This window comes from Penicillium angulare, assembly GCF_028827245.1.
Source record: "Penicillium angulare strain IBT 27051 chromosome Unknown utg000004l_segment0_segment0, whole genome shotgun sequence".
Lineage (NCBI taxonomy): Eukaryota > Fungi > Ascomycota > Eurotiomycetes > Eurotiales > Aspergillaceae > Penicillium > Penicillium angulare.
In genome coordinates, this window is record NW_026623163.1 from 3,676,900 (window position 1) to 3,692,454 (window position 15,555).

Here is a 15,555-nt window from a genome sequence, read left to right on the forward strand (position 1 = left end):
TATAATATATTATATTATAGCCTTAACTTAGAAGAAACTTAGTTATATTATAGTCCTAACTTAGGAAAAACTTAATTATATTATAGCTCTAACTTAGGGAAAGCTCTTTATTATCCTCTAGATCTAAATAATTAGCTTTACTAGACTTATCTATAGTCTTCCTTAGATTCTCTTAATCTATAGGGATAGTAGTATTATTTTAAATCTAGTTTAGCTCTAACTCTAAATTATTAACTAAATTACTTATAGTTAGGAAGAAGAATAGTAATAGATTTCTATAGACTAATATAATTATAATTATTAATCTTTATTTCTTTTTATTTTTCTCTTTAAATAGTATTATATTAGTAATAAACTACTATACTTTTATAAATAATTTAATTATAATTCTTTTATAAATTAGTCCTAATATCTTTTTTATAGATAGAGGTTTCTCTTTTTTAAGATATAAAATAACTTATCTATAGGATTAGTCTTCTTAGAGTAATAATATATTATAAAGTTAAATAAAATAAAAGAAAGGTATTAATATATTTATCTTTTATTAATCTTAGATTAATTTATAAATAGTTTTAAGTTATAGTAATCTATTAGAATCTTAACTTAATAGTAGCTTTTTTTAAAATATTAATACTAATATTTAAATAAGTAAATAATTATAAATAGCTTTTAATCTAATATTATATAATTCCTCTCTATAGGTAAGAATTTCTTTAACTAGAAGATAATAGAATATTATATCTTTTAATTATCTAGTTATAAAAGGATTCTATCTATTCTAAAACCTAAAGTATTAGTTTTAAATTAAATAGATCTTTTTAGATTAAAGTAATATAGAAGAGATATAGTTAAAAAGGTATTAATAAGATCCTAAAATACTTTTGATTTATAGTTATTTAGCTTAATACTCCCTAGTTTTTTCCTATTTTTACTTTCTTTAAGAAGCTTTATAAATAGTAATATAATTAAAAAGTAATTTTTAATAAACCTTTAATAGAAGTTATAGAATCTTAGGAAGATTTAAATCCTTTTATAGGATATAGACTACTTCTATTTCTAGATAGCTTAAATCTATTCTAAGTCTATAGAGATATTATTTTAACTAATAATAAAACTAAGGAATTTAATTTATTTCTTATAGAATTAATATTTAGAGACTTTTATAAATAGCTATACTTTTCTTAATCTTTTAAATATAAGATAAAGATATTCTATATATTCTTTATAGATCTTAGAGAAGATAAGAATATTATCTAAATATATAATATAAATAATATTAAAAAGGCTATAAAGTATAATATAGATATAGCTTTAAAATATTATAGGTATATTAATAAGACTAAATAGTATAACTATATATTTAAAATAGCTATATCTTATATAAAAAACTATCTTCTATTCTTTTTCTTCTTTAATATAAATTTAATAATATATATCTTATATATTAATTTTACTAAGGAATTAAGCCTTAGAAAAATAATTAAGAATCTCTAAAATAAAAGATAAAGAATACTAATTTTTAACTAAAATCTTATTTAGACCTTAATAATTAATATAAAGCTATAACCTTTTATCTTTTTTAGATATAAATAGGATAAGTATACTAGTTAGACTCTTTAATAATCTAATTTAATTATTTATTAAGTTTTTATTAAAATACTTCTATAACTCTATAAGTTCTATCTATAAAAGGGGATAGATTAGACTATATAAAGATAATATATCTTCTTTAAGTTTAATTAAGTAATTAGTCTCTTTTTATAGTAATATAATTTTAAAGTTCTATATTTTAAATATATCCTAAAATACTAATAATTTAGGAAGGATTTAATCTTAACTTATTATTAATTTATCTTTTTCTTCTTCTAGGGAAAGCTAGATTTCTTTTAGGGTTTTAATAATTATAAAGATATAGATTTAGTTCCTATATACTTTTATAAACTAGTAAGACTTTAACTATTCTATTATTTTTCTTTTATATTTAAACTACTATTATTTCTATTATAGGACTAATATAATTTATATTTCTTAGATAGTTATATTTAATAGTAATACTAATAATCCTAATAGATAGAGATCTCTATTAACTATAATATAGGAATATAAAAACTTTTATTTAGTTCTTTAAGAATTATATATAGTAATTAGAATAATCTATATACTATAGATAGGGATATTTTATTAGTCTACTATTTCTAGGATAGAAGTATTATACTTAGTTTAATTAAAATAATATTTCTAAATAAATTTATAATTAATAAGATCTATCTTTATATAAATATTAATATTTATATATATCTTAATATTATTTTAGATATAAATTAGAATATAGAAATAAATAACTATTCTTATTTAAGACTAGAAGTTAGAATTTATAAAAGTTAATTTAATCCTAATACTTTTCCTAAGTCTCTTAACTAAGTATTATTATAATAATATTAGGGTCTTAAATAAGCTTCTTAGATTTTTATTCTTAGGGCTTATAATAGTAAATAATATTTATTTATCTAGTAATCTAGTTTATTATAATTGAAATAACTATTTAAAAGGGTTCTAATAGATAGATTAAATAAGTTAGATATATTAGTTTCTCTAATAGATATATTATTTAGATTATTCTTATTCTAAGAAGAAAATAATTAAGGTTTATCTCTAAAGTAAAAGAGATTTAAATATAACTTAAAGTTATTATAATTTAGATTAGATCTAGGACTATAAAAACCCTTTAAATATAGATTTCTAGGATCCTTTTAATCTTATTCTATACTATTAGACTAGTTTAGGAATAAATTATTAGATTATAGGTATTTTAAGCTTAAATTTAAATTATTAATAAATAGATTATATTTATATATCTTTACTTTTATAAATTCCTAGATACTCTATACTTCTTTTATCTATTATATTTAAGTTTTAGAAGAAACCTTTATATATTAATAAATATATAGTATTAACTATAGCTATAGTTTTAATATATAATAGTATATTTATTTATCTTAAGAGATCTAAGAAAAATAATATTCTAGATCTATAAAATAATAATAAAAGGTCTTTAATTCTTTATTAGTTTATTAATAATAATACTTTATCTTATTATTAATTTCTCTAATAAAGGTATTTTTATTATATATTAAGATAAGAGTCTATTTCTTATAGTATTCCTAGTTATTAAAATAATAATTATTATTATTTTTAAAGTATCTTTTTTCTATAATCTAGTTATTTTTATAGTTAGAGTTAAAGTATTTAACTCTTATAAAGATCTTTATTACTTTATTTTTATAGATCCTAGAATTATCTTAAAAGATATATTTAAACTATAAAAGTTAATTTACTTATTCTTAAAGATTAAATAATTTCTTAAACTTATTAATCTTAAAATCCTTTACTTTCTTATATATTTTAATCTTAGTTCTTCTATAAGCTATAGATAGATTATCTAGAAAAGTCCTAATATTAATTCTAGAAACTTAAATAAAGAGCTCTTTAAGATAAATATAAATTATAAGGAACTCTTCTAGATATTCTAGTTTATATCTTTTCTTTTCTAAAGTATCTATAGTAATACTTCTAGATCTATTAATACTTTTAGTTATAAGATTATTAATAATTTCTTTAATCTAGTTTAGATTAGATTTAATTAGGTTTATATACTAATCTAGAACTAATTTATTCTTAGATTATCTAATAATAAAAAAGAAAGATATAATAAGCTTAGATTAAGTACTATTATAAAAGGATATAGGGTTTTAGTATATAAAGAGTACTATTATTAATCTTTAGGTAGTTAAAAGAGAAGAATTAGAATTATAATAGTTACTAAGTTATTAGACTAGAGACCTATAACTAAATAAGAATATTAGATAATAAAGATTAAATAGAATAATTAATATATAGAACTGATTCTTATAGGATAAGAATTATAGCTATTATTTATATATTTTAATATTAGTAGAGCTTACTAGGGCTTAGAGTAATTATATATTAATAAGTGTATTATAGTAGATTTATCTATAGAGTAACTATAAATTATATCTAAATTATATCTAAAGGGATTTAGGAATCCTATAATAATTTAGTATCTTTCTTTAGATATAGTATTTTTAGTAGTTAGATAGATTATATATAATATATTCCTTACTTTACTTTTTAATATATATCTAGTTTATTTTATTAATATTAAATTTAGTTTTAGATTATTTCTTTTAAGTAGATAATAATTTCTTTATTTATTAATATATATAATATATAAATAACTTTAATTATAAATCTTTATAATAAATATTCTCTAATTAATATTAGGGTTCTAATAATATAAGAAATCCTTTCTTAATATAAGTTTAAATTCTAGAATATTAAGAATCTATATAGTAATACTAGTATACTAGCTTCTAATTATAACTAGTAGTTATATATAAAACTATATTATTAGATTATTACTATTTAGTAGATAAATATATATATCTTTATAAGTTTACTTATAGAGATAGTCTAATCTATTTTAATATAAGAAAGTTATAAAAATAAAGGTATATAAAGTACTATAATCTAATAAAGTATAAATAATTATATTTTAATTTAGACTATATATTAAAACTATATAGTATAATAGTAAATTATCTATTATATTAAGATATATATTAATATATATAATATTATCCTTTTTTTTCTTCTTTAACTCCTATAAAGTTTCTAGAATAGTAATAACTTATATAGTTAGATTAAGCTAATTAGGACTATTATTAACTAATAATTTCAAAATATTTCTTAGATAACTAATAAAAGTTTTATATTTATTAGTTATATCTATTTTTTTAAGTCTTAATTCTTCTTTAGATAACTATAATTATAGGTAATATAACCTGGTTTATTGTAATTATAGTATCTAAATAAGTTATTTCTATAATTAGATTATTTTTAATTATAGTTCTAATTAGTATTATTTAATAATATAGTATCTAAATCTATAGTATTAGGATTATAGTTATATTCTTAGTTATTCTTCTTCTTTTTAATATAACCTATAATTAAAGCTTCTTATTTATACTATATAAATCTTTTAATAATATTAAGTATAGTACTTAGATAGTTATAGTCTTTAGTCTATTATCTTTGAAGAGATATATTTATATCTTTTTATAAGAATTAAATAAGTATTAGCTTAGATATATTAATTCTATATTCTACTATAGCTTCTTATAAGTCTATTATATATTTAATAAAGTTATAGTCTTTCTAATAGTATTTCTAGAAATAATCCTATCTTTTCTCTTTACTAAGATATTTAAAAAACTTATATTTAATCTATTTATAGTATATAGTAAAGATATATATAATATAGACTAGATTAGATATACTAATATATTTATTATAGTATCTTTAAATATAAGCTATATAATTCTTAAAAGCTCTATTAGAATAGATAACCTTATTATACTCTTTTAGTTTAGATCTAATAAACTAAGTAATTTTATAAAAATAATATTTATAATTATATAGGTACTTTTATATAGTATTATCTTTAATCTAATTACTATATTTTTTATTAGGATAGATATTTTTTATTAATATATATTTAATAATTAATATATTCTTAGATAGTTAGTTTAATATAGATATAGGATATTTAGATAATAATAATATAGATACTATAGATACTAACTATAATATATAAGTCTATTATTTATTCTAAAATACTTAGATAATATTATATACTAATATTATAATAATTATATAATTTACTAGGTTATTATTCTATAGGATAGTATAATATTTAATAAGTTTAATAAGTAATATTTATAATACTTAGAGAGTCTTTTTATCTAGTTTAGATCTTACTAATCTATTTTATAATAACTATTATAATTACTATTTTATATTATTAAATACTAGCCTTTCTAATAAGATTTAATACTATCTAAATAGCTTTCTTTAATTTAAAGTTCTTCTAAAGATAACTAGATCTCTAATATTAATTAATATTTTATATCCCTCTAAGTATATTATTATAGTAATACTCTAGTCTTATATAGATAAATAACCCTATAATAGTTTAAAGTAGGAACCTTCTATAATAAATAATATATAATTATATATAATCTTTATAAAAATCCCTTAATTTATATATACTTAATTAATATTAGGTAGTTTTTAGTATATAATTACAATAATTACTTCTATATAATAATTTTTAAGTAGAAATCTTTATAATATAATACTTTTAGTATTATTCTATTACTAGTATTATTCTAAGTTCTCTATCCCTTAGTATATCTCTATACTATTAGATCTTCTATAAATAGATATATATATTCTTAGTTAATATAGTAATTATATCTAAATAACCTTATAAAAAATACTATTAGAAGGTAATACTACTAGATAAGATCTTTAGGATAGAATTAGTATATTATATAGATATATCTAACTATAGTAAAGGAAACGACTATATAATATATACTAGGTATAAAGATAAATAAAATAAATAAGCTCGATTGGGTTAGATCGGGCAGTATAAACATTATAGTAGTAGACACAACGGGGATGCCGATATAGTAGGACAATATAGGAAATAATATAGTATAGGAAGGCAAAAATTTAACAATAATAATAATTTAATAGTTATCTTAAGTATTTTTATCTTACTCTAGAAGATACTAATTACTATAAGTATCTTCTATATAGTAGATATATTATCCTATTAGGTATTTTTAGTATACTTTTTAATTTATTAAAGGAATATAATACTATATAGACTAGAAAAGCCGGCATTCTCTATCTTATTTAGTATTCTCTATACTCCTTTAATAATTTAATCTTCTATAAGCTCTAGAGGAATATAAGTCTTTTAGTATATAACTTTTAACCCTTAGATAGATCTTAGTAGTATAAGATAGTATAAAATTTAATAATCAGGATATACAAAAGCACTACTAGACTATACTACCTTAATAGTAGCTATTTTATCAGATAAAACTAATATTAAAATATAGCTAGCGAAGTAACTAAGAATTTGAACTAGGTCTTAGGTTCCTAGGACCTCTAGTTAGCGAGTTATTCTAAGAATTAGGTTTGATAAGAGATAGTTGTCTTATTATATTATTACTAATATAGAGAGAAGTTAATAATTTAATATTATAAATTATATAATACTAGTTTAATAGATTAAAGTAGACTATAGAAGCTTATATTAAAGTAATTTTATTAATAAGATTATTATTTTAAATTCTTTTATATCTATTTACCAAGGGTATTGATAGTTATTAGTATCTTCTTTAGGGTATCTATATTATCCTTTTAGATATTAGTAGTATAGTTTTTAAGATTTAATATAAAAGTATAAATAAAGGAGTTCTTATAGCTATTGTTATCTATATTATTGATAATTAGTATATATCTTTAGTAATTTAGTCTATATTAAGCTTAGGTATAGGGATTATAGTCTTTTAGAGAAGACTTAGCAGTATAAAATTTTAAAGGTTTTTATAGTCGGGATATATAAAAGTACTACAAGGCTATACTACAACGGTAGCTACTATTTTACTAGGTAAATCTTATATAAAAATACAGCTGCTGAAGTAACTAAGATTTTGAACTAGGTCTTAAGCTTCTAGGACCCCAGAAAAGCAAGTTATTCTAAGAATTCGATTTGCTGTGAGATAGTTGTTTTTTATAATCTTAGATTAAGTAGAGGAGGATAAGATAATTTTACCTAATTCTCTCTATATATTTTGTATATTACGATCTATTATATTTGTTTATATATAGTAATATCTACTACATCTGTTGCTATCTGTTTATAGTTATCTGATTATATATGATCGGATCTTATCTATTTGCTATATTTGTTTTACCGGTGTATGTATATTAACCGTCGTTTCCCCTAACTTAGTAATATATACATGTTCGCACCCAAAGATCTCACCTACATTGCCACATCCTAACATCTCCTTTCTCGGTAGAATTATAGGTACTCTATTACAATAGCTAGTAAGATTTTGGCTTGATATTATCACTAAATATAGTTTCTGGACACCAGATCTTGTCCTCTAGAGCAGTAGGTAAGCTTGATACTTCTATTTAACACTTATAGGTAGGAGGACCAAGCGCTATAGGATAGTAATATCTAATCTATCCTCTTGGCTGCTATTCTAGGTAAAATAACCTTGGTGTTCTCATAAACCAAAAAGGTGACCCAGGTGCTTGGTAAGACCCGAACAAGGTTGGGCCCCAGCCCTTTATAGAAGCCGGAGATCCCCTCACGGGCCCAGACCTGCATGATAGCATCGGTGGCACCGCGATATAGTAGATGGGCGTCATAAGTCTGTAAGCGAGATCTGATCACTTGGTACGGATAGGTGACACACCCTGCAAAGATCTTTGAGAGGCTGGACAGCGTAAGGAAGTCGATATTGTTGAGTTCCCGTGTCGCTGGTCGAAGTTCCGTTCCCTGATGACTATTCCATAGTGACCGAGAGCGAACCAGTTTCAACTGTTCATAGGCCATGAATTGTAGAGCGCCGTGGCTGACCCCAAACAAGGCTGGGACAAGGCCGCGATAGAAACCTTGTACTCCCTCAGAACTGTATATTTGTTTGGCCCCTGATCTAAATGAGGAATATGCACCCGGGGCTTGTGAGCCCGTCGAAAGCATACGAGTTTTGATCACCCATATTGGATTTGTCAGGATCGAGGTGAGCGCACCTAGAAAGGATGTATGATTAGATTCAATGAAGAAAGAAACAAAAAGTAGAACGAACACGTACCTGCAGCCCCCGAGGCTAAAAAGTAATCAGAAGCAGTGAGTGCTCGCATGTCTCCCCGGAATGAGCAGACGGCATCCTTGAAGGTACTATAGCACAAAAAATACAAGGCCCAGCTGGTAGAATTTCCAATGAGATTTGGGGCCAATCCTCGATAGAACGCAGCCAAACCTCCTTCATGTCCGGAAATATCACGAATGATTCGCAAGGAGCTGCCGAGTCGAGATGTAGATGTGCGATCAACTTGGAATGGGAGAAGAAGGAGAAAAAAAGTCAGAAGAAGCAAAATTTGGAGGACAAATTATCCTGTACCTTGAAGCCTAGTCTTTACTAGATCAAGCGGATGAAGGCAGAGTGTCGAGATAACTCCTGCAGTGAATCCTGCTACGGTCTCCACAACGGATGAAGACAAACCATCCCGAGCCGTCATGAACCTTGCACGATAGAATCGTAGGGAGGGAAATTGAAGACCAGGTGATTAACTCCGGTAGAAGGTTCCTTGGGCTATATCCATTGGAAGCAGCGGTCATTGAAGCTTTCAATGATGACTAAGACAAGGTTGGTTTTCTGCCGCGGGCGGAGAGAGACAAACCGGCAGAACAGAACAGAATGTAAACTACAGCACATGTATAGTGATAAAAGACTTGCATAAATTCTAAAATTGGAAGAGAGGAATGATAAATTATCAACAAATTGGTAGGTTTTTTTTCTTTCTTTAAAAATACAGGGAATCAAAGGCCAAGATGTTGCCTGAAAGTCCAACAAGGATGTCCCGAGGGACTATGGATGAAGAATTCTGACCCGTGTCATTCCATCATGAGAAAGCCCCAGGGTGTGTACAGTAATATCCCATCTTCATTTCAAACTTTGTGGGCATTTAGGCCAATGGAGAAAACAGCCTGGTACTAGATTTAGAGGGTTGTCTTTCCTCTCGGGCGGGGGGGGGGGGGGGGGGATATTCGAGTTCGAGTTCGAGTTCGATACATACTTGAACAGAGATGGCTTAGGTTCGCTGTACGAGTAGCCTGTTTATCTTCTGGTTAGCCCAAAGTTTCATATTCATAAATCTCCTGAATCCTACATACCAAGATAGACAATAAGAGGGAGATATCCGCTATTCGATCGCCCGATTAGGTCCGGTCACTGTTGGGGGTTTATCGCAAGAGAGCTCACTAATGAATCGCAACGCGGGAGATATCAATGACCTTGGAGACACGTTCCTGAGGAATAGAAAAGACCTGTTAGCTAACTCGAAAATGTCATATAAAGACGATGATAGGAGAAGAAAGATGTGAAAAGAGTTCTCAGTTCATCTTCACAAAGGCACTACTACTAACCTTGGTCTCTTCAGAGAATTGAACCATTGTGGCGGGTAGATAAATGGCCTAGTAGGTCACACAGAGATAGATAAAAAGAGGTTGGCGAATTCTTGAAAACACGAATGCGATGGGTAATGGTTGGGTGGTCGGAGAGAAAGGAAGGGGAAGAAGGATGATGGGACGTGATGGATTGATCGCGAGTTATGTCAATGCTCAAAAGTTTTTGCGGAACCCCGTTCCAAGCTTGACCTTCCCTTCCTCTTTAAATCCACACCACAACCCAATCTCACAAGTTCTCACCACGCATATTCTTCCCCGGCAAATATCGCTATATCTACTTGAAGATCCTAAAACCAACATTCGTTTGACACTTTTTTTGTCCCCCTCAATTTGCGACACCTCTTTTCAGACAGATTACCGCCATGTCTGGCGCAAGGCATTGGTAAGACCCTTTGAGACTCGGCGCTGGGACTCTCAAGCTAATCAAACCCAGGGAGCAGGATAAGGAGGCTACTGTCTACATTGGAAACCTAGACGAGCGCGCTTCGGATAGTCTAGTATGGGAACTCATGCTCCAGGCTGGTCGCATCGTTAATGTTCATTTGCCCAAAGACCGCGTTACCCAGTCGCACCAAGGGTATGGCTTCGTGGAGTTCATCAGCGAGGATGATGCGGAGTATGCATCAAGGATAATGAATGGAATTCGGCTTTTTGGAAAACCTATTCGTGTGAATAAGGCCTCGGCCGACAAACAAAAGTCCGTGGAGATCGGCGCAGAGCTCTTTGTTGGTAACCTCGATCCAATGGTCTCTGAGCAAGTCCTTTTCGATACTTTTAGTCGCTTTGGAAACCTTGTCAATCTCCCCAAGGTTAGCTTCATTTCCATATTCCACCCATTTGGGTCAGCATTGGTATCCACAAGATAGCTAATTCTTTTCATAGATCGCTCGCGACGACAATAACCTATCCAAAGGTTATGGCTTCGTCTCATTCGCCGACTTCGAGTCCTCTGACGCTGCGATTACCAACATGAATGGCCAATATTTGATGAACAAGCAAGTATCGGTGCAATATGCTTACAAGAAAGACGGGAAAGGCGAAAGGCACGGTGACGAGGCTGAACGCACGTTGGCTGCGCAGGCTCGAAAGCATAATGTTCAACCACCAACTCAACAAGGGTCTTCCGCTTCGATATCCGGGGGAGGGCCAGCCTCCGTTGCAACCCCGGCAATACCTAACGGTGATAATTCTCGGCCAGTGAGTACTACCCCCCAGATATCCGAGCTTGGCACGGGCCGAGGAATGCCACCGCTAGGTTATCAAGGTATCTCCGTACAGGCTCGACCTGCTCCAAATGCCCCAGCACTCACTACTCCACCCCCGGGCTTACCCGCTCGTCCACCGCCATCCCAGGCTGGATACGGCGGTCCTCAAACTTTTATGCCCCCTGGATTTAATGGCGCGGGGCAACAAAATTTTGCACCCCAAAGTGCACCGCCGCCTGGATTTTCTCCGCCTGGCTTTGGCCCTCCAGCTGGTACACCAGGCGCATCTCCCTCACTGCCGCCGGGTTTTCAGCAGCCAGGGTACGGGGGTGGCCATTGAGCATTAAGGATTTATAGCACATGAGTTTTTATTCTTCTCTTCCAATATGTTGCAAATCTGGATGCCATGCTTTCAGGATAACGATAAGATGACAGAGCCTGACTTGGGGTGTTTTATTTATTCCTTGATCAAATGCCTTCTCCATATCTGGCCTCCAACGATCAGGTTGTATCTCGAAGAGCCACTTATCAGCCACCAAGATTGATTTCAAAAGAAGAGGCGTGTCTTCTTCTGAAAAGCTTTTTACAGGGACGGGTGGGCAATCCATACTCTAGCCATAGTTCTACGCAATGATCGAGAGAAATTATGCTTAGAGATATAATGAATAAAACAGAATGCCTTCATACCAAGAAACAAGCAGTGCATATATAGATAGCCCATTAATTTTGGGAAGTAGAATTGTTGACGAGAAAAACGGGGACAAATGGAATATGCGGCTTTGGAGGAACGACAACCAATGTATGAGAGGATTCGAAGAAAGAATAAGAAAAAGACAAAGAAAAAAAGCAACGAGAAAAAGGGAGGAAAAAGGGAGGGAAAAGGGGGGGGGGGTGGGAACCACAATGAAAGAGTGAAAGAGAGGGGGAGAGGAATACAGAGAGGGACAACAAGAGCATGATGGTATTCGCATTGATTGGGTGAGCTAAACGGTGAAAGAATTATATAATTTATGAAAACGAGACGAATTTAGGATCCCGGGGGCGGCCATCGGGGCCAATGTTATTTCGTGCAAATCGCTGTTCTGTGTAGATTCGCCGGGCTTCGTCAAAATCGACTTTGCGAGTCTTCATGATCTTTCGTACTTCTTGCTTTGCTCTCTGATCAAGGCCTGCTCTGGGGTCTCCATCGGCAACGTTAGCTGTGATGTCGAAATGCGAAGAGCTCAAGCCAGCTTCCAGGTCGCCTGTGAAGCTTGATGGTAGTCGATGATAGATATGATCGGGAACAGGTAGTAAAGGTAGCCATCGTGATCGAGTCAAATAAAGCCCTGCACGAATACCGATCAGTAAGGTTAGTTTGCTAGGTTCAGCCTGCCCAAGGGAACTGGCATGAGGACCTACCTGTGCCGGAGATGATAACGAAGAACAGGAGCGCATAGAAAAGCGTGTAGGTCATGATGGGCAGCAGGAATTTCCAAGAGAGTGATATGACTGCAGTCTGGCAGAAACAAGACCAAACCCCCTGCCCTAGTAGTCGAGAGTCAAAAATCTCACAAAGCGAACGAGATACTCTCACGCCCCCAAAAGGGAAACATGCATTCGTCATCGTTCCTGGGTAGGAGAATTGCTAATACCACCCCTCAAATGGCTAAACCCACCCCTTCTAAGCTCACCGCCGTATTTGTAATACCACAAGGCACAAAGGCATCAATTTTCTGCCGGCAGCATGAATACGGTCCAGAATTAAATCTCATCTCCACGTAAAAAGCTTCCATTTTACCACACATTTAACGACATTTAATATGCAAGCAAGTTATCTCATTCCAAGCTAAACCTAAAGAGGAAACAGAGGCTGATTTTAAAAACACCGGCAAATGCATTTTCAGTCGAATTAACTGGCAAATCTGTTGATCAACGGACACCCAGGCCTTTTATGCCCCTCCACGCCGCAATTTCCACATGTATTGGGTCTCCTCCGAGATTGCACAGTTGGTGGCTGCTGAGAGCCTTGTTGGGACCATTGCTCATAAAACTCACGATCTACAGCATCTTCAACAGCATCTAGCTGCTCCCATAAGCTTGGGATCCGCCCCTGTGATCCCTCTGGGCCTCGGGGGTCTTGCCGGGCCCCCGAGGCCTGTGATGTGGCCACCGAGGCCTGTGATGCTGTATACGATCCTCGCGATATCCATACCCTCCGATCATCCCGAATTCTTGGCTCCTGTATACGAAGAAGATCTGGATGAAACTGTGGTGAATCAGCCTCCTGAAGATGCCACTGTAAGTGGAAGAGATCAAGAGGAAGTGGCTTTTTCTCATTATAATATGGAATAATTTGATGGATGCATGGAATGCCCCTGCCTTTGCCGCATACACAGAAGATAGGAATTTGAGGTTTTTCGATATGGATAGGTAGATATGTGTTGATTTCTTTCTCCAGACGGCGAATGGCTTCAAGGGAAATTCTCTGTATGAGATTTGGTAGTAAAAATGTATAGGATTGATGATCTGTGAATCGTCCAAGTGTCTGGTCATGTAACTGATATTGAATATTTGAATATTGACGTTTAATTGTCTGTTCAAAGATATCAAAGGCTCCAAGGAGAGAAGTTGAGGTTCCCTGGCTAAATTTTAATAGAAAATCCCTCAATAATAATAGGAGAATTACCTGTTGATCACGTTTAAATGCCCAATGTGCCGACTCATTTCGAGATGTTGCTACCTCACCAAAGTGAAAATAATGCCGAGTATAATGGTGTAAAAACATCTTCGCATATATTGGGTTAAGCCATTCCTTCTGGATATAACGAATTAGCTTAGAGAAGATCTCATGACAGTAAGTTTGCTGAAATTCCTGCCATTTTTGTTCGAAATCTTGAGGCGTTAAAGCAGTAACAATTTCATGCCAGAACTGTTTCATTCTCCACCACCGATGAAGCTTCTCCTGCCGTATACACCCATTCTTCAAAGAGAATATCTCTTGTTTTTTTGCAGCTTCTTTAATCTCCCATTCAAGATACTGACGAATAGGAGTACGCGCATGGGCAAGGATGCACTTATTGATATGCCACAAACAAAGCATATGGTTAAGTGTAAAAACCATTGGTATAGCACTGAGAATTGCAAGCTCTTTGTCTGTAAATACAGTCAATGGCTCAGGGATTGATTCTACCGCTAATACTGACTGTAATTGCTGTAATGCCCAGCAAAATGAATCAGTAGTAGAGTCTGATAAAAAACAGAAGCCAGCGGAGAATGTCTGGTTTGTTGATGTCATTCCAGTAATATCAAGCAATGGCATTTTGAACTTGTTGGTTTTAAATGTTGTATCCATCCAAAGAATATAGGGAAAAAGACGTAAAAATCCAATGGAAGTCCGGTGGATGGCGAATAAAGCAAGTAAAATATCGTTGTTATCCGATCTACAGCGGATACACCAATCCCCTGAATTTGGGAGGTCTTGGAGAAGTGTTTGAATAGATGAGCGGCCGCCAAGTCGTCTTTTGTTAAGATCCATCTTAATATTATAGATGTTCTTCGCGATAACATGTTCGCCTTCATTCCTGAGCTGATCCGTAATCTGGCGAGGCCAAAGCCCCTGCTGGATAGCCTGTTCAATCTCCAAACCTCTTTTTTTCATAGCCATTTGGCGAAGATAAGGAATATTGACGGCGGGTGATGGTGTATGGTTATGGCTACCATTTCCAATTTCCAATAACCATATATCTCCATGTCGACGAAGAATAACCTCAAATGGACAGTTACACTTTTTTGTACGGCCTCTTCTGCGTTTTTCTGCATCAAGTCCTATAGTCCGGCGGTCACAATATTCACCACCTCGCCAGCATTGGTAAATAACCTTGAGTTTTACCCCGTTAGAGGATTTTGAGCGTTTTGAAACAACTGCATAGCCTTGGGTAGCTGCAAATTGATTCATCTCGGTTTGAGCTTCATCCGGCGAAGAATACTCGAGTTTCCAGGGCGGATTCAGCTTAAATAGAGGGAAACTTGGCTCAATATCTGAGTATATATCAGCCAATGGCTCTTCGGGATATTGAGTCTCTTCGTCATAAATTGTGTCGATAGTGTTGAGAAAATCATCGCGGAACGTAGGAGGAGGGGTAGTTGACAGCCTAGGACTAGACATAAGAGATTCAGTAGTTTCCAGTGACATAATAATAACCAAATAGCTTCAAATTTTCAGGGGTA

At 31.5% G+C, this 15,555-nt stretch overlaps 4 protein-coding genes across 4 annotated transcripts; 1 reads left to right on the forward strand and 3 right to left on the reverse strand.

Moving 5' to 3' along the window:
* Positions 1-8,125: 8,125 nt before the first annotated feature.
* N7478_005260 (putative mitochondrial folate carrier protein Flx1) lies at positions 8,126-8,814 on the reverse strand (the record flags this gene model as incomplete). The annotated part of the gene is made up of 2 exons (XM_056921474.1): positions 8,126-8,703; positions 8,766-8,814. The coding sequence occupies 2 exons, from the start codon at positions 8,812-8,814 to the stop codon at positions 8,126-8,128; spliced, it is 627 nt and encodes a 208-aa protein (XP_056779511.1).
* A 1,689-nt stretch (positions 8,815-10,503) lies between these two features.
* N7478_005261 (U2 snRNP complex subunit HSH49) lies at positions 10,504-11,686 on the forward strand (the record flags this gene model as incomplete). Its single annotated transcript, XM_056921475.1, has 3 exons — positions 10,504-10,523; positions 10,575-10,950; positions 11,024-11,686. 3 exons carry the CDS (start codon positions 10,504-10,506, stop codon positions 11,684-11,686), a joined length of 1,059 nt encoding a protein of 352 aa, XP_056779512.1.
* A 668-nt stretch (positions 11,687-12,354) lies between these two features.
* Positions 12,355-12,802, reverse strand: N7478_005262 (DUF2015 domain-containing protein; the record flags this gene model as incomplete). Its single annotated transcript, XM_056921476.1, has 2 exons — positions 12,355-12,674; positions 12,748-12,802. The coding sequence occupies 2 exons, from the start codon at positions 12,800-12,802 to the stop codon at positions 12,355-12,357; spliced, it is 375 nt and encodes a 124-aa protein (XP_056779513.1).
* Positions 12,803-13,237: 435 nt separating this feature from the next.
* N7478_005263 (uncharacterized protein) lies at positions 13,238-15,520 on the reverse strand (the record flags this gene model as incomplete). The annotated part of the gene is made up of 2 exons (XM_056921477.1): positions 13,238-13,813; positions 14,015-15,520. The coding sequence occupies 2 exons, from the start codon at positions 15,518-15,520 to the stop codon at positions 13,238-13,240; spliced, it is 2,082 nt and encodes a 693-aa protein (XP_056779514.1).
* Positions 15,521-15,555: the final 35 nt, after the last annotated feature.